The sequence below is a fragment of the Dermacentor variabilis genome, chromosome 9, assembly GCF_050947875.1.
Source record: "Dermacentor variabilis isolate Ectoservices chromosome 9, ASM5094787v1, whole genome shotgun sequence".
Classification (NCBI taxonomy): Eukaryota; Metazoa; Arthropoda; class Arachnida; order Ixodida; family Ixodidae; genus Dermacentor; species Dermacentor variabilis.
The window spans coordinates 110,332,299-110,351,504 of record NC_134576.1 but is presented as its reverse complement, the minus strand read 5'-3'; the positions used below and the strand labels follow the sequence as shown (position 1 = coordinate 110,351,504).

General features: G+C 45.3%; 1 protein-coding gene across 1 annotated transcript; it reads left to right on the top strand.

The window, feature by feature from the left end:
• The first annotated feature begins 39 nt into the window (after nucleotides 1-39).
• eco (Establishment of cohesion) lies at nucleotides 40-18,131 on the top strand. Its single transcript, XM_075669014.1, has 6 exons — nucleotides 40-228; nucleotides 597-2,280; nucleotides 5,759-5,877; nucleotides 8,530-8,644; nucleotides 12,719-12,873; nucleotides 15,153-18,131. The coding sequence occupies exons 1-6, from the start codon at nucleotides 89-91 to the stop codon at nucleotides 15,277-15,279; spliced, it is 2,340 nt and encodes a 779-aa protein (XP_075525129.1). The 5' UTR covers nucleotides 40-88; the 3' UTR covers nucleotides 15,280-18,131.
• Nucleotides 18,132-19,206: the final 1,075 nt, after the last annotated feature.

The following is a 19,206-nucleotide window of genomic DNA, read 5'->3' as shown; positions in this document are numbered from 1 at the left end:
TCCATGTTCTGAGGCAGCCACCGCGATTGCTGAACAGTGGCCGTAGTGCGATTAGCGGGATAGCATTTGTACACGGGCAACCCTGAAAATGCTTCATTCGATCGGTTGGCCGGCGCGAAAACTGTGGATAACTGTGGACTCGATCGCTGATCGGTTTTGTGGGAGAAAGTCTTTGCCATCAGTGTGTTCTTGTTTATTTGATTGGCCCGAACGTTTGGGATCTTTTCGGTGAGTTCTTTGCGTCTGAACTTGGAACAGTCTTGGTTAACGGCTCTAAATGCGCTGTCAACATTAATGGGCTTCAGAGAATCATTTGTCCTCGACCGGCTATTCGCAAATTTAAAAAGGTCATGAGTGCTCTTATTTTATCTGTCTATGCCCTGACTTACAATTTGTACTCTAATGCCCAAATTGTTGGCATATAAAATGTTCTATTCCGCGTCTACTGCAAGCAGTATGTCCTCTTCATCCGTGCACTTCCCCGCACTTTCGTTCTGTCAAGTCTGTCGTGATCCCAGCGTTGTGCTTGAACCGTTGATCACTGCGTTGTGCTCGTGTCAACGAGTGATTTAGGAGAGTCACGTTTTTTCGCGCAGGTATTCCGACATGTCTTACGAGGGCAGGAAGCCGAGCAGTTTCTACTCCTCGACCAACTATCTGAGTCCACTCGAGCGAAAGCGCCTGCGAGCCATCGAGAACGAAACGCCAGCGACAGAGAGGACAGATCAAACATCCAGCAAGCGCACTTCGAAGAAGAGCGCTCCGAAACGTCGGGATAACGCCGGAAAAAAACAGCCGCCCGGAAAGCGAAAGCGAAGCGTCTCGGATTCGTCGAGGGTCACCAGGGCGAAGTCCCGGACTCAAGCCTCGGTCACAGCGCACAAGGCTTCTTCGGCGGCCGCCAAGAAGAAAGCCGTGGTCATACCGCTGTCGGAGCAGGCTATACTACCATCGGCTACTTCGGAGAACCCCGAGACTGAGCCGCCTGCCAAGAAAGTCCGCAAGTTCTTCTCGTCAGGGCTGCGCGCCCCCGCGGGCGCCTCCAGCACCTCGATGGCAGTGGCCACGGCCGTCTCGTGGAACCCAAAATTCAAGTTGAAGTTCGAGCCAACCGTCGCACCGCTGAAGAAACCGTCGACCCCGGCGGCTTCGCTCAAGCCAGCCAAGAAGGAACTGGTAATGACCGTGCCGTTCAGGCAGGCCAAAAAAGCGACGGTGGAGACCGTGACTTCCGCAAGGAGCGTCGGCCCCGCTTTGCCTGGGCCGACGTTTCGTGAACCACCGGTTGAACCCAGGGTGGATGACGCTGGGCCAGGGAAAAGTGTCAGTGGAATCGCAAACACAACAGCAAGAAGGACACTGGTGATGACTGTACCTTTTAGGCGGCCCCGTGTACAGGCAGCGACTGTCGCCTCTGGTTCGAGAGTTGACGTCACTATGCAAGAGCAAGTACCTCGCAAACCGCCGGAGCAAACAAGAGCCGAAAACGTGGAGACGCCAGACAACGAGTACCTCGAAACTAGGGCCGAAACTAGCCGTGCAAGTGTGAGCTCTCTCGGAGTGAAGACAGATGTCTTGGAAGAAGCAGGGCACGAGTTTTCTGGCGTGTGCGAACCATGTGGCAGAAAGGACGACAACGATGAGGGTGAAGAACGCCACAGTTCCGCAAAGAAAGATGACTCCCTGTCTTCCACGACTAAGCATGAACAATCTATCGCGCACATAGGGGCCGAATTGAATCAAAGCAAGCCTGTTGTCACTACACCAGTTCGAGACAGTAGCACTCGCAGTTTCATATTCCAAGACTGCCGCGGCACTGCCAACCATTCCCTGCCCCTGAGAGCATTGTGCACGAATATACCGGACACCACAGATGGCAGGAAATTTGGCGACCGTTCCCTGCCTTTGAGAGCATTGTGCGTAGATACACCGGATAAGGCAGGTGGCAGTAGACTTGCCGAGAGGCCAAGTACGCCACCACCAGACAGCTCTCACAGCCCAAACAGACAGTCTCTTTACCCAATCTTTTCAACACCGACTTCAAACCGCAAAACAAGAATGGAGCTGCGCCAAATACCTGCCTCGCCCATTGAGGTGCCAAAAAAGCGGTTCATGCCGGGATCGTCAGACCCAGCGCAGCTCATAATCGACGCCGGACAAAAGAAGTTTGGACACACAACATGCGCTGTGTGTGGGATGGTGTACACAATTGGAGAAGTCGAAGACGAAAAGCTGCACACGAAGTACCATCAGTCCTTCCTGGCAGTTGTGAAGTTTCCGGTAAGAGCTCCCATGTAAAGTCAACTGTGAATGATTACAGACTGCAGGGTCTGAGAAAGTGTAAAATTTCTATGGTGCTGGAAATTCAAATGCCAGGCTGCATTCTGAGCCTGCAAAGATTGTTTTATTTTTTTCCTGAAATGTCACGGTCCAACTTTTGAAGTTGACTGTACAAACACAGGATGTGTTTTGTAAGTAGCATGACTTCTCCCGATTGAGATATATATTCTGGCCACTGATGCAGTATAATGTCTGCGTGAAATTTGTGGAGGGCCATCTGTCGGGCTTTGAGCGCCGCACTAGTATGTGCCTGTGCAACGCAGATGCAAGCCTGGTTCTTGTGTTGTCCTCTCCGGTATGCTTACTTTCGATCTTTTGAAACTTATCCGCCCCTTTTTATTTTATTCTCCCTTTCTTCTTCTTCACTCACTGTTCCACGCCCATTTTTAAACTTTAAAGGGACCCTGAAACGCTTTTGACGATTTTCTACAAACGTATTGAGTCGTTAGAGTAGGTCCTTCTGATCATTAATTGACACATCTAAGTGCTCCGCCTAAAGCGTGTAATTTATTATAAGGTTTTAAATATGCACATCGCTGCCGATCGCAGCACACTGCTCGGCGGAATTTTAAGGCGCCCCTACCCATATGACCGAAATCACCCATACGACGTCAGTGGGGCGAGCTATCCGATTGGCTGACAAGGGCGCGTGATCAATAATTTTTCAAATTTTATGGTAAACAAATGATCTTCGTAATAGTTGGAATGTTAGTTAATTTGTTTTTATCAAAAGAAAATAACATAAAGAGAATGCACAAGAATAATTTTTCGGTACACTTAAGCGCTTCCGGCACAGAACGTGTGTCGTCTGCTTGTGTTACAACGTACTCCATTTTGAAGAGAGCTCCGCGGTCAGAGTCGGTCTCAGTCTTTTCGGGAGCACTATGATTCGACTTCGTTGCCTTGTGGACTGCAAACGTAGCGACTGGCAATATGTCAAGCTGCGACATCGTGTCCCTCTGCAAGGCAGCGTACGAGCGAACTGGCTGCTGCGCATCGGACTGCCGCTATCCGATCGGCGCCAGGATTTGCGCGTTTGTGGCCGTCACTTTACACCGGAAGATTACTAACGCAATAGCGTTTCGCGAGTCCGGTATTAGGGAAAACGCAAGCGCAAGGGGACAGAGTCTGGCCGCTTGACTTTGCCGTAACGGGATGAGCCATGAGATGAGCAGAAGGGCAAATGCGAATGGTCTGCACGGTGCAGCCACCTGGTGGCACAGAGCTCAACCATACACAGTAGCAGCAACGAAGTGTATTCTTCTTTGCTGCTGGTGTGTATTTTTCGCAGGAGTGTAATCATGAACACGTTGTTTTTATAAATGTTTAAAATGTTTTACACTTGGTTAGAGCAAAATTAGCGCTTTGTTTGGCTGGTTAAGCTCTGCACCAACAAGTGGATGGACCGTGCAGACCGATCAGGCCGCTCACGTACGTCTACGCTAAAGTTCCTTCATCAGCTTGAGTTTATGCCTACAGTCATTTGCCGAAATGACCAGCTTGCATGTGGTTACCGGAATACAAGACACGTTCGGCGCTACGACAGAATGCTCGCAACGCACGCTGCTTCGATAGCTCTCGCTTGGGGTCGATGCCAAGCGGCTAGCGGAGCGGTCTCGCGCGGGCGGGGGCGGGCTCCAAAACAACCGGAAGTGGAAGGTGTGACGTCGCATCGTGACGCTGAACCAGTGAAGGCGGAGCTTAGCCCCGCTCGCTCGGCGAACGAGTTGAGGATGAAAAGCATGGCTAGGGAGGAGGGTAACTTCTAATCGCTTGTAGCTCCATTAATACGTAACGCTTCACTTAAATTGTGGTGCGAATGTTCTACTTAAGCTGTACCCTACGCGTCTACAAAATTTGTCCGAACCGTTTCAGGGGCCCTTTAAGATCTCTCCTTTGGTTTACTCTATGTCCTTTTCTTTTTCTGTGTACAATCAGCCACAAGAGTTTACAAAATGCGTATCCTACGACGGGTGTGAATTTGCGCTCTGCTCAGGCGTGGCACTTTTAATTTAATGTATCAATGTGTGTGTTGCAAGAACTACTACATATTGACACTGTATTCTAAGCTGTGTCACCCTCCCCACACTATGGCTTGCTTCTTAATCAGATAGTAATATTATAACATAAAACCCCAGAATTTAATGTTTCAATTTTTACTAGCTAAGTGGAACTGACCGTCTTGAAGTACGAGTGTGCTGTAAAAATCAGGATAAATTTTTGTTAAATGCCGAAACCCCTCCTTTTATTACGGCCTCTTGCAATGTGGTGCGATACTTCAATAACGGAAATGCAACAAGGGAGCAATGCAAATATTGTTTGTACACCGTGCTTTGAGTGCGTAACCCTGGATAGTTGAAAGTAACTTCGAGTACCCCGATACGGGATTTTTCATGGTCTGCGAACTGCTTTGAGATGTTAAGTCCCATAATTTAATGTGGTTCACTTCTATCAAGGGTCTTGCATCTGAGTCAAGGTATTGGTCCAAGCTGTCCATAATTTTGACCTAGCCAAAAGGCTCATGAATGGGAGAACAGACATCAAATTACTGCTCTGTGGAACAAAACGCCAGCACAAACAAGTTTGAAGGCCTGGAACAGCCTGCGTGTACAAGTGACCAGCAAGAACCGACAACCCTAAATCCACTTGTATAATGCAAGACAGGCGGCACTCGTTTAAATGGAATGGCAAGGCACTGCTTCACTGCAAGGCACTGCTTCAGTCCACAAATAGCATGCACCAAGCACTTGCATGTTTCTGCTGTGACAAAAGTAGTGGAAAAAAGGAAGAAGAAAACAGGTATCAATCAACTCAATGAAGGGACACCTTGCTGTCCAATGCGACATATAAAACAACAGCTCTTGATTAGCAAACTAGTGACACCCCAATGATTGATACAATAAAATAAACATTAGATATGCGTTGTACTTCAGAGCAGTAGGCATAATGACTGTCACTGTGGAACAGAGGGGGGACCTTCGCATGCAGTGTTCATGCTTCCAGTGGAAGCACGGACACTTACATTGCAATGTTTCACTGCGAAATGCACCGTACTTTTAACTTGCATTGCATTGCCTGAACTGTGCGCATTATCGCTATGAATTTCCAACTATTGGAAGTCTCTACACTTGTAAGACCATAGAATACTGGTTTGGTGGAGTTGGTAACTTTAATCCACATCGGCCAGTTCTTGCACATAAACAAAGGACAAGTGAAATTGGCTGACACAAGCGAGACTGTCACTGTGCTTGTGTCTGTCACCTTGTGTGGTTTGGTTGTCTAATCGTGCGCGTAACACCTGCCGGTACAGAAGAACGTGGGGCCAGCGTTGCCGACGGCCGTGCGCTGTGTGTTTCGTCAGCGAGGTAGCTTTTTGCACTTCGGGAGTCCCTAATGCACCGTTTTGTCGCCACTGCAGGGCTGGAAGAACCAGCGCGAAGTTGGCCTCTATCCGGACGGCAAGATAATCATGGTGTCACCGAATGATCCCAAGAACATGCTGAACAAGATGGACGAGATACGGCAGATGGTTGACAGGTGGGCAAAATGTTGCTCGACAAGAGCTTTGGCATTTTCAGCAGCTGTCCTCACCATGGTGGCGCTGTGGCATTCTGCTGCCGAGCAAGAGGTCGTGGGTTCAATTCCTGCCTGCTGTGGCTCTATTTTGGTGGAGTTGAAATGGAAAGAAAAAAAATTACCGACGATTACGTTACTTCCTAATGCGAAATGTGAGCGCAGCAAATAAGCTGTTTCACCTTTTGGATAGATTGAGGCAAAGAAATCGAGCAACACATGTATGCGCTATCACATAATTTTTTTTTATTTTTCACACGTATTCCTTTAACAAAGACTCCACTAACAGTTCTTGACAGTCATGAAGGAAGCTTTGTGGTCGGAGAAATAGACTGATATATGTTCGACTTGGTACACCAATGCTTGATTCTCAAAGACGAGATCTATACAAGTGCCTCGCGAGGTTGTCACAGCCGTGGGGGAAGCAGAGGCTAAGCGCCGCCGCCGAGAAGACCCTGCCGTTCGCGCCGCCGAAGCGGAGGCTCATCGCCGCCGTCGAGAGCAACCAGCAGTAAGCGAGGCTGAAGCAGAAGCTCATCGCCGCCGCCGAGAAGACCCTGCAGTTCGCGCCGCCGAAGCGGAGGCTCATCGCCGCCGTCGAGAGCAACCAGCAGTAAGCGGAAGCGGAGGGGGGCGGCGTGTACACCCAGCGGCAAACGATGGGGGCAGAAGCGCGCGCAGCAAGCGGACAACACGATAAAGGGAGGAGGGAAGAGATAGCAGCGACTGACTGATGCCGCTGACGGCGATAGTGAGTCAACCCCAGCTATCCGCCACACAAGAACAGGGGGGGGGGGACCCTTTCCTCCTCTTTCTGCATGGCGGCGACGGTGTTCTATGCAGTCACGTTATCTTGACTCTCTAGCGGCGTCAGCGGCATCCAGCGGTATCAGTCGGTCGCTGCTAGCGCTGGGGGGATGAAAGGGGGGCGGAGCTGGTTACGAGGCCGACGACGACGCCGACGACGACGCGAAACCCAGGAACGGACGCCAAAGAGCTGCGCTCTAAAAAAAAAACGCTCATCTGCTTATTTAGGTGCACGGTAAAGAACCACATGTGGGCAAAGCTGAGGAAGTCAATCCTGTTCGGGTCCGATTGCGATCAAAAGTGCCCCACATGTGACATGGGCTATTACAGTCTGTTAGTGCAAGGGCACTGTAATTGCAACAGGAGCTTGGGTATCACGTTAATAAAAACTTGAACTGCTTTCGCTTTCTTCTCGATGTAAGATGACCCGACTATGCCTCTCTCATCAATTTTCTTCATCGTCACGACCTGCACTACAAACTTGCCCTTCCAACCAGTTATAATTTTATTGTTGCTTGGATCGTGTTCATAAAGTTGGCCATTCCAAATTGTTGAGCAAGTTTATTCCTGCGATCTTACTAAAAACATATAAAAATTGGTATTGCATTCCCGAACCTATTGCAACGATTCATGATCATAATAAATTTTCGACGTCATTAGCTGATATTTTTTAGGAACTTACTTTGTGCATTTCCTTTCACCCACCACATTTACTTATGGCTAACATTGCAAAACTAGGAACTCTTTTGTTCCTTTTAGACACTTTTCTGCATACTGCTTAAGTTACCATTCCCCCCTGCAATGTCTGTTAACCCTGGGGTGGTAATATATAAATAAAAAATTTCGCCAGGCAAGGTATTGCGGCATAATGGTTCATTAAGTTTAGGTGGTAGTCTGCACTCACACTCTGTTTGCATGTGTGTTTACACACACTCAAAGTGTTTTTCAGTGCGGCAAATTCCTTTGTTCAAAATGGACACCAACTAGCACAACAGTACATTCTAGTCATTCTTTCTTCGTTTCCTTCTATGCAATTAAATAGTAAATGGCAATAATAAGTGAGTGGAGTAATGGTTTGGTCGGTAACTCAAATCTATATTGGTGGGGTTAGGTGTACAAATAGAGGATGGAAACACACGAAGTGATATTAGTTTTATCAGTGGTCTGCAGGCTAGAGTTCTTGCGCAGAGGTGGTATGACATACGTTCAGGCTGGGTTACTTCAGAGTGGCAGGAAAAAAAAAACTGCAAGACATTTGAGTCATGAGCAAGTGCCGCTAACAAATGAGGAATGCATCAAAAGCCTGGAAGCTCCCAACGCACGTGGTCGAGAGAAGCCAGGTCTTTGTTATTTACCTGTCCACAAAAACCTGCCAGTACAGATCGCAGTAATGATAGAAGATTTGTAGCGCATCTATCCTTTGAATACTAATGGCGACACTAATGCAGTTAGCAATCTTTTGTATGATAGGTGTGTAATTGGCGATATATTTTTATACGTGATGACTATTACTTGTGATAATTATAATTAGTGAAGTAACAAGACAGTGTTGTGATATGTATAAGTGCACATTATTTATTAAAGAGCTTAATGTGCTACCTTTAATCATTCTATATACATGAATATCCAGTAGAACATACCCAATGACCCAAGTTATCTGCTTGGCAGTACAGCAGCCAGCGTATACCTAGTGGTCCAAGCAAGCAGACAACTTGGGTCAATGGGTACATGAAAGTGCTTAGATATGGATGAACAGACAAGATAAAGTTCCCAAAGAATGATAACCATATCTTCCTCCATTTTTCAAAGGGAGCTGGGAATTCTGGAGGATGAGGCGACTCGCCATGCTCCACAGATGTACTTTGTGTTCGTGTCATACTCGAAGAAAGTGCTCGGATTCCTCTCTGCTCAAGAAATCAAGCAGGTGAGTGCTCGCACTTTTATTTCCGGTGTTGCTCTGACGACACCTGTTTCAAATTCACACCTAAATTGAGCAGTGCGTACTGCTGGAGTGGACAGTCATCGTCATCAACCAATGCAGAATGAGCGCCTCTCCCAGTGATCTCAGATTACCCCGTCTTGCGCTGGCTGGGCCCGTCTTATCCATGCAAATTCTCTCATTTTAACATGCCATCTAATCAGCAGTGTGCTGACTTGAGCCAGTAGGTACATACTTTTGGGAAGGAACCGCACTTCAGAACGAGACAAGGATATCTCGTCTACGTCATCTGCCTACTCCCATTCTTAAACGCTGTATTTTTAAATTTTTTTGGGGGCCACACCATTTAATTCCCTGCCGTCCTCGACTGTGCTTACCTTCCCATGGCAGCCATTCTGGAACTCTAGTAGACCATCGGTTATCACATCACATGTCCCAGCCAGTTTCATTTCGGTCTGTTAATATCAACTATAATATTGGCTGCTGCCGATTGCTCTAATCCATGCCGCTGTCTTCCCGTCTCTTAGCTTCACTCCTAACATTATTCGTTTCATCACTCATTGCATGGCCCTTACCTTCTCAAGCTTCTTTGTTGGCCTTCGAGTTTGTGCCTCATGTGCTAGCACAGGTAGAATGCTATGATTTTTACCATTTTTCGTTTGTCAAGGTTAACTGCAAGCTGCCGTTCATGGCTTGGTAATGCCTATACTATCCAACTCCATTTTAATGTCGACTAGAATATCAGCTACTCCCATTTTCTAATTCACACACTGTCCTCCTGTCGTTTAAAAGGACACTGACGGAAACTATTAAGTCAAGTCAGATCGATAGATTATTCGTCTAGCGGTGTATGTCACCTTTTTCTGTTTGCCACTGCACGACCTTGTTGCATAGAAAACTGCCACCGAAGGTCCCACTGCTGCAACTCGATTTGAATCGCCCACACCAAAATGGATGGCTTGGCCTAATCCTCAGATGACCTCCCTCTCTGCTGCTTTCTGTGCATCAGCTATTGCCAAGGTCACATGAGGTACCACAGTCCAAAATTCACAGTTCAACCACTTCGACTTTCCATTTTCATCAGTTTCTCACTTATTGTCACTGCAAATGTAGGAATTCGTTGTAACAGAAGGCCAAATCTTTCACTCTAGCTCGAGTTAACATCTTATTTTGTTGTCCTTTTAATGTTACACCTATCGTTTTTGGTTCCATCGCTCGTTGCGCAGTCCTTGGCTTCGTCTCAAGCTTCTTTGTTAAGCTCCAAGTTTCTGCCCCATATGTTAGTACTACCAGTAGAATGCTATGATTGCACAGTAAAAAAAGGTGTCACTGCAATTGCAGAAAAGCTTGCTTCAGGCATGTTGATATTTCATCTCTACTACTATCGAGGCTGCCCATTTCCCCTATGGCGCTGTCACTAGAACTGCACAAATAGTAATTTTTGAGAGTGACTCGAACACGAATCGAATAGCTAACCGTATCTAATCTTGTATCTTGTATAATGTGTATCTTGTATACTTTTCTAAAAGCTTTTGAATAATGAACAGCTGTTTACACAATTAATACAAAGGGATGTTCACATCCTAGTACAGTCGAACCTCGACGTAACGAAGTTGTACTTGCAGCAAAGAACTCCATTGAATCGCACATTCCGTTAATTCGAGCTTTTAGAGTTCCAGCTTTAAAAACAAACTTCACAAATTCTCAGAGCATTCTGGGTAGACAATGTTTTGTCAGTAAGCACTTGTACACTTGGGATTACGTGAGCACCAGCACCAGACGTGCGGGAACAACAAAGTGCACGTCAAGGCACCATCCATTTCGGCTTGCCGAGGAAAGATTACCTCTAAGATCGATAAGGTGCACGGCACGCGTTTTTGCCCACCTCCTCCCCAGCGCGTGCTTGATCACATTACCATGCGTTCAAGCCCTCCCCATCCTTTTTGTGCAGAAGGAATCATCAGCTCTCGTGTTTCTCAGAGTTGTTTACCAAGGCAACAAATGGCACAGCGGTGTTTTCTGCCTGCGGCATCCCGGCGTGCACGCCTTGACAGCGGTTTTGCCGCTCAAACTTTTCACGCAGAAGGACGCTCGAAGTAACTGTCGCCTCGACTGACATAGTTTTTTGCTAGATTTACTTGCTATACAGGCTCCAAGTACATGATGAAATGGCCTGAAATTTCCTTAAATCGAAACTGTGTCATGAAGTTACTTTGTTAGATCACGAAAAATAAATACATGGTTTTCAATGCAACTAAGATCATAAAATGAAAATAGTTCGTTACATCGCGAATTTCATTAAACCGAGGTTCACTATATCAAAGTTTAACTGTATTCATGTCATTAAGTTTGTTGACACTACATTGTATGTTATGAAGCAATGATTATTAAATGCACAAATAGAACATTAGGAACAAATAAGCAGTCTGCTGAACAGGGCTCTTTGGAGAGTTCAAATGAGCACTGTATATCTGGTAAAAATACTGGCCTATTGAGTGACATAGCCTGTTTACTATGTAAGTTGTCAGGTTTTATGCTTATAGGTACTATGCCTGCAGGGATGAAATTCACTGTACTTTTGCTCCAATTTTGTGTTTGATGTGCACGCTTGATGTTTTGAAATATATGAAAAATATTCATATTTGCAAATCTTAACTACTCAATTTGAAAACCGTATCGAGTAGAATAATGTTCGATTCATTATTCAGGAGCTTTGAATATTCGCTCACCATTAGCTAACAGGCAGCCTGTCGGTGTGTGGCTAAGTAGGCTGCAAGCAGCCGCTGCTCTGTGATTGGTCAGATACTGAGACACATAAGAAGTTTGCGGCAGGTCTAAACTTGTCGCGATCTCCACAGCGAACTGGTTTCTGCCACTGTACTACAGCAGGAGTCACATAGTGTGAGAAATGTGTTTAAGGTGGGGTGGGTATTTGTGCTTTAGATCAAAGCTTTGTTTTCCTTACTCCACAGACCTTTTGCATGTTTCCTGGGTCACTCAGCATCTCGCAAGATGTAAGCTTCAGCAAACCAGCTTATGTAGCCCGAAAGGTTGACCGATAAAGTAAAATGCCAGTGATAACCCCTCTGTTCTGCATAATCAGACAATAAATTGCATCAGCAGGGGCAACACAGCAAAGCAAACTCATCACGTGGCAATGCGATGGTACATTCACATTCAATGTGAGCTGCAACATGGTGCCAGTGATAGAAGGACCTCCAAGAATGCATGGCAACGGTAACATACAAAGTTTTTTAAAAGTTGATACCAGTAGCTCAAGTGGCACTACTGTGCAGGCTTGGAGACCCTTCAACCATGGGCACTGCGTTGCAGTTTGTATTGAGTGCGACTGTACATTGTCAGCCTAGCATGGTTAATGTGTTCATATTTTGCTGCCCAGTGTGTAGTACAAGAGTGGGGCTCATTCAACATGCAAGGTGTTTTCACAAGTGAATGCCCGTCTCTTTTGAGCAGTAAGTAGCGTGAAATGTTCAGGCTGCAACGAGGCCTGCTCTTTACTTGCTTGTTCAAAAACGTTTCAGCGGATGCAAATGTCTGACAACATTTCTTGGCTTTCTCGAATTGCTGCGGCATTGCAAAGCTGTACTAAACACGTTGCATTGCTGGGCGCCAACTGGTAACTAGCTCTTTATTCCTTAATTCATCGTCCATTCACACCACTTCACTTTACATGTTTGAGGATCGATTAACGACCCGTTAACCCCTTCCATTCCATGGACGAGCCGGGCTCGTTCGTGCGTTTCTGGTGAAAATGGCCAAGGACGAGCTCAGCGAGTCGAGGGCACTTTTAATTTTCTAGCAATGTCACGGACAAGCTGATTTTTTTCCCATTGCTTTGTCATACTTCTGGTAGGTGGAAGACCACAATGCATGGGGCAGCACAAGCAGGAGCGAGTTTATTTTGGTGGAGGAAGTAAGACGTGGTCAGCAGTTGAGGTTCTTAAAAAATAATCTGGCCATTTTCAGTCATAATTCCGGGTAATAGCATGGCACCGAAGCAAGCCAGCACATTACGTCGTCGGCATCTTTTTCGCACAGGGCTATAGGGTAATCCCCAACGAGAACAGCGACGGGAACAACACTTACTGCTGCGAGTGTGACCCAAAGCCAGCCGTTTGTGGAGTCACACGAATCTGGACAGCGCCATTCTACAGACGAAAGAAGGTGGCCTCGAGGCTGCTGAACCGACTTCGGTAAGTGCCAAATCTTCTAGTCAACTCTCATTGATTCGACCGTTGCGGGACCTCAAAATTTGGCTGAATTATCCGAAAGGTTGAATTAACGGATGGCAGCAAAATCACAAGTTCGAATCTTTTTCAAGATCAAGAGATTTTGAAAGTGTTTTTTCTTGACCTCGATGGAGCGCTGCGTAATTGCCATGCACTGTCATACTGAACGGACGAAGTAGACTGCTGAATGCAGGGGTGTGACACGACACGAAACAAGATCCAACAGATGGCTTCGTGGGCCGGGACTATCTAGGTAGCTCAGATTAATCGAAAAATCTAATTAACCGAGGTCAAAAAATAACTGGAATCGACTGTGTTTCCAGACCCACCACGGTGGTTACGTTGTACTGCTGCGAAGCACAAGGTCATGGGTTCGATTCCCGGACACTGAGGCCACATTCAGGTATCAAGAGGAATGCAAAAACTGATGTGCCTAGGTTTAAGGTTTAGGTGCGCGCTAGAGAGCCCCATTAAAATTAACCAAATTAATCCAGAGCCGCCCTAACTACAGCATCTGTCATAGCTTGCGAGATGCTTTTGGGACTTCACACCCAGTGCGGCCTGACCTCAACATGACAATGGAATAACAAGTTATGATGAAAGTAAATCTAAAATGTTTCTCACTGATATCGGCTTCCAATGAGTATATGCTTATGAAGACGATTGGATATAATGAAAGTGTTTTTTGTGTTGGATGTGACTTCATCGTAGTAAAGCCGATTGTGACCTGATATCATTTGTTTCGGAGCTGCATGGTTCAATGATAGACATCTCAAAACAAAGTCGGACAGATCGTCCTTTAAAATTAAGTACTAGTATTTGGGTAAAGATGCCGGATACATTATCATAAAAACCTTGATAAGCAAACTACTGTGCAGAGTGGAACAATTAATTGCTGTCAAAAAATTCATTTCGTTAGTTCATAGTCTTGGACCTGTTAAGTTCCTGGCATGCCTAAAGCGACATTTCCAAAAGTTTATAAAAGAACCATTATCTGTGAACGTTAAATGCCACCAATTTGAAATTTTTGTACAAGAGCAGAGCCACTCTACCTTTTTCTTTAAAAGTGCCCTAAATAAATGAATAAACAACAGCTGAAAGAAATAAGGATATTGCACATAATATGTTAATTCTAATGTTCAGCCACTTTATCAACTTTTATGCGGACTCTGCAAAACAAAACTGTGCACAATAGAATCGCTAACAATCAACATAAGCAAAAATCAAAATTTCCAACACTGACAAGCTTCATCCTACAGTGGACAGAAATGTAGCCATCCTGCAGTGACAGAGCTCTAAATGTGGTGCATTTCTGCCAACTTTTACAATTTCATTGTAAAGTTCTCAATTTTAAGAGCTTGTTTACGATTGGCATATTGACAAGGATAATTTTACAACGCTTTAATTGTCTCCAGTTTTGGGCAAACTGATTTCAGAAGGATACAGATACAGTCTCCAACCATTTTTGTGGAGCGAAACACCTACTCGATTATTTGTACCTACCCACAGCGCTGTCACCCTCTCTGTAGGAACATTGTATAACGGCGACTGAAATCTTGAGTGCCATTACATGAATATTTTTGTTGTCTCTTATCACCTATTATACGTAGAGCAGGGTGCCCGTTCACAGCATTGCAAGGTCTGCAAATTCTTTATTAAACACAAAATTCTTAAGAGGACACTAAAGCGAAACAGTAAATCAGTTTAGACTAATGAAGCATTGTTTGAGAACCCTGCAGGCAGTCATTTAAAAAAAAAATAGTTTGATTGTTAGATGAGAAAATGAAGGTCCAAGTATCAGCATTTGAATTTCGTGCCGAAACCCCAGTGCCAGTACGTCAGCGTGACGTCAGGGATTCCAAAGTATGTTTTCGCATTTGGGCCGCGTTTAATATTTGGTTCCTTTAGAACACAATGTAGTCAATCTGTACCGCTATATATAATTAGTAGGCCCTAGAAGATGCCATCAAAACCCAAGACGTCACAGCCCCGAGGTGCGGGAACTTAAGTAGGCATCACCACCCGTATTTCGTTCTTGCGCTTTTTCTGGCTTACCAAACGTTTTATCGTTGCAAGAGTGGTGTTTTTGGTGTTGTAGAATGGGAATCTACTGATGCAGAAGAAATCATTTTTCACTTTAGTGTCCCTTTAAGTAATAAAACAATTCTTAGTGTCTTTCACATAATTCTAGCTTTTATTTCTTTTACGGTAATACTGCTTGCGCTGTTCTCATGTCTTTTCAGAATGAACTTTTCCTTTGGCTGCCCACTCGAGTTGCGCAAGATTGCATTCTCGGATCCAACCCTCATGGGTCGCGAGCTCGCTGCAGCGTACACAAAGAACGACAGATTCCTCGTATTCCGTCCCTGAATTGCACTTTCAGCCACCTGGTGGTGGCTGGAAGTGCAATTGAACTTATTGCCATGAATTTTCCTGCAGTTTGAATGGATTTGCTATAATTCAGACGTACACTGCAGTGAATCACGCACACAAGATACGAGCGTGCCTCTCAACCACATCCTCTCCAGCCATACCCCCAGGATGTGAGGAAATTTTTGGCATCCTCGTTCTGTAAACTCTGCTGACAAACTGTGCGGCACCTTGACACAAGGTATAGCTCACAGCCTTTCATCTAGTCACTCGTTAAGGCGTGTAACTATACCATGCCCAATTTGCGGTTCCATGTCTAACAACACCTCCACCTTCAGAGCCGTTACGACGTAGTTGATGAGACAGAAAAACGACAAACTAATGCCAGGTGCGTGCGCCAATGTGCATTGGATACTGCCATTGTGTGCACCAGTGCTGTAGTAGGTCTATTGTAGCCCGCTTACGGTACTAAAGACATTGCATCTTGTTGCAAACATTGTTTGAAAGGTCTAGCATAGGCTGTCCCTGATCGACAGTAATGTTTACTCATTGAGGGGAGCTGTACAATGCCGAGCTACACTAAAGCGGTGTGACAGAGTTGACGAGCTGTCGCATAAATGGGTCACAATTGACTCGATACTCATTCTATTACAGTGCAGCATGGTCCAATGCTAAGAGGAACACCTAACGAGTCATAAAGCCTAACTGGAACATTTCCTTGCCTTTATCAGAAAAAAGTGGTTGATATAATCAAACAGACATACATTTATGCATAAAATGCAGTCCTTTATGCCACATGTGGCCAATAATGTTCCATTTAACAGTGGACCACGCTGTACATCTTATCATCGGACAAAGTTCACCTGAAACTGCGAAAGATGTGTTGTCGTTATTGCCTTCAGCAGTTGAATATCTACAAAGGCAGCTTTTTCACTGCAAGTAATATTTGAAAGGTTTGTAATGGTCACAAAGGATGATCCTGCAAAATATTTTGTTGCCACAAGGGTGATGTTGGCACCCAGGTCCCTGTAGGCTTCTGTATGCCAACGGCCTATTTTTCTTTTCTTCTTTTTTAAATCTATGTGTACTGGCCAAGCGCAGAAACCTTCATAACACTTTCTTTTTTGCTTTTTAGATGAACAAATAAAAACTATTTTACAGGAAACGGCTTTGTTTTCTTGCGATTAATTGAGCTGCATACTAAGAATTAAGCAGCATAATCAGAAACCCCAGGGGCTATGGTGTTGCACTGCTGAGCTTGAGTTTGCAGGTTTAATCCAAGCCGCATTCCGATAGAGGCAGAATGCAAAAATGCTTGCGTCCCTAGTATTTTCCTAGTATTAGGTGTACGCTAGAGTCCCACCAGTTGGACAAAATTAATCCAGTCCCCCATAATCAAATCATGCTTAAGACATGTAACACCCCATCACTGAATTTCTTACGAGTAGCTGGAAAGCTATTCAGCAGCTGTCGAATAATGCTGCAACCTAATACTACATCGTCGTCCCAATAAAGGTAAAATGCATTTGTACGGCAATACACTGTTCTTGGCCCATGGACATAAGCAGTTACACAATATGCATTGATTAGCCAAAACTCACTACAGTGGTGCCTCGTTCACTGAGCATTTTGCAAACCGAAGTGGGATGGCTCACAATTTTTTATTTGCAGAGTGAACCAGGTTCCTCTGAATGAACTAGACGCATTCTTGCAAGGGTTCCCCATTTTCCCTAGCCAGGACACAAATCTAACCTGACTCGTTTTGCTTCAGAAATGTGATAGAGTGAAATGGATTGGCAGGCGACTTTTGGATCAGTTCGTTCGTCCCAAATCTTTAAAGAATTCACGGGGCCACAACATTCATATGGGAACGGATTACCAGCGAAGCTGTATAGACTGCGTACACGTGCTGCATACATTATGAAACAATTTTTTTTTTTAATACAGCGCCACGCTATGCTGACACAAGCACTGCTGCGGTCACCGCACTTCCCATGCATCTGCCACAATCGCTGCTGCAGCCGCGCTGGCACCTCCTCGGCGCGTGACGTTATAACCGCAGAAGTGCAGGCCATGTGCACAGGCGCCGTCGTCACACTCTTTCCCTCTCTCATTATTCATCAAACAGGATTTAAAGAGACACTAAAGTAAAGTACTAAGTCGAGCTAGATCGACAGAGCATTCGTTTAAATATCTATCATCGTTTTTTGTACGCCAATATGGCAATGTTTTGCCTAGGAAATTGCTGTAGAAGGTCTCACTGCTGCTGCTGAATTTGAACTGCCCGCATCAAAGCGGAGAACTTGACGTTATCTCCACGTGACCACCTTGTATGCCGTTATGTCTATTCTTGGACAGTATCTTGGATAAGAAATTTCTTGTCATTCCGTAAGCAATTCACCGTCGTCGATAACTTTATTTTCAGTATCAGCGATGTAACATCTGGTGTCCCACAAGGAAGCGTACTCGGACCATTACTTTTTCTGATCTGTATTAACGACCTTCCATCCGAAATAACATCATCCATTCGCTTGTTCGCAGACGATTGTGTGATCTATCGTGAAATCTGCTCACCTTCCGATCACGTCGCTCTCCAACGAGATCTTGACCGTATTACTAACTGGTGCTCTTCTTGGCAAATGACTCTAAACACTGATAAATGCAAACTAATAACATTCACCCGCAAAAAGACATTTTCCGCTTTCGATTACTCACTCGATAACAACCCCGTCACACGCACCAACTCATACAAGTTCCTCGGCATTCTCCTTACACCTAACCTGTCATGGTCTGCGCACATCGAAAAAATAACTGCTAAAGCTTCACGTACGCTCGGCTATCTTAAACGCAACCTTCGTGATGCTCCTGTCCTCACCAGACAAATCGCTTATCAGACCTTTGGCCACAACTGGAATTCGCAGCCCCTATCTGGTCACCTCGCCAAGCTTGCTTAATCGCATCTCTCGAATCGGTCTAAAACCGCGCCGCCTGCTTCATTGTCAGAGATTATCACCACGATTCTAGCATGACTAGCATTAAGTCATCTTTATCTCTCTCATCTTTTGAATCACGAAGAACCATAGGATTGCTTTGTCTATTTCACAAGATAATCCATAGCACGCGCCCGTCCACTCTGCCGCTCACTCGTCCATCTCGGCGTTTGCATAATCATCTCAGTTTCCAGCGTATCTTTGGCCGAACAAATGGTTTCAATTCTTCCGCGTTGCCACGTGCCATTCAACATCGGAATAACCTACCAAACAACACAGTTGAAATTCTTGACCCTGTATCCTTCAAAGCACGCTTATGCATATTATTTCCATAATTCGTCACAACTAAACCATACTGCGCACCTAAGTAAATACTTGTAGCGAAGTTGTATAGGTTTTTCTTTTTGTTTTGTTTGAATGTTTGTTTTGAATTGCTTTAACACTATTACAGACTTGTTCTTTCACCTTCACCTGCTACCATTTGTACTATAATTTCTTGGTACTCCTTTTTGTTACTTCACACAGTCGTTTGTTTCATTTATCCCATTATTTATATTGTTAGATATTTGTTCTTTCATGTTTACTCGCTAACAATGTATAATTTCTTTTTACTCCTTTTTTTGCTAATTCCCTGTATCCTCCCCTCACGCAATACTCCTTCGGGAGCCTGTGAGGTAAATGAATAAATTGACTCTTTATTTAGCTCTATATACGAAGCGTACTGCTTAGCAGGTGTACATGTTCAGCTTGTGTGAGTCACTCTGTGGCTCTGCTTGGGTTCAGGTGGCCAGTTACGGTCACTTGAGCCTCCGCTGCCAGAGCCGACAGGGTTGTCAATTGCCACACGCTGCTGCCGCGGCCATTGTAAACAGAGAAACGCGGTGTCGTTCCAGTAGCGGGTCGCGGCTCTGGTCGCAGCCGCTCTTTGTGAATCAGA

What these genes read in the sequence shown, in the direction of transcription:
- eco (XM_075669014.1), top strand. Translation starts at nt 89, where the DNA reads ATGCTTCATTCGATCGGTTGGCCGGCGCGAAAACTGTGGATAACTGTG. An exon ending in GAACGTTTGGGATCTTTTCG is followed by an intron (nt 229 to 596) that starts GTGAGTTCTTTG and finishes TTTTTCGCGCAG; the next exon opens with GTATTCCGACATGTCTTACG. An exon ending in ATACGGCAGATGGTTGACAG is followed by an intron (nt 5,878 to 8,529) that starts GTGGGCAAAATG and finishes CATTTTTCAAAG; the next exon opens with GGAGCTGGGAATTCTGGAGG.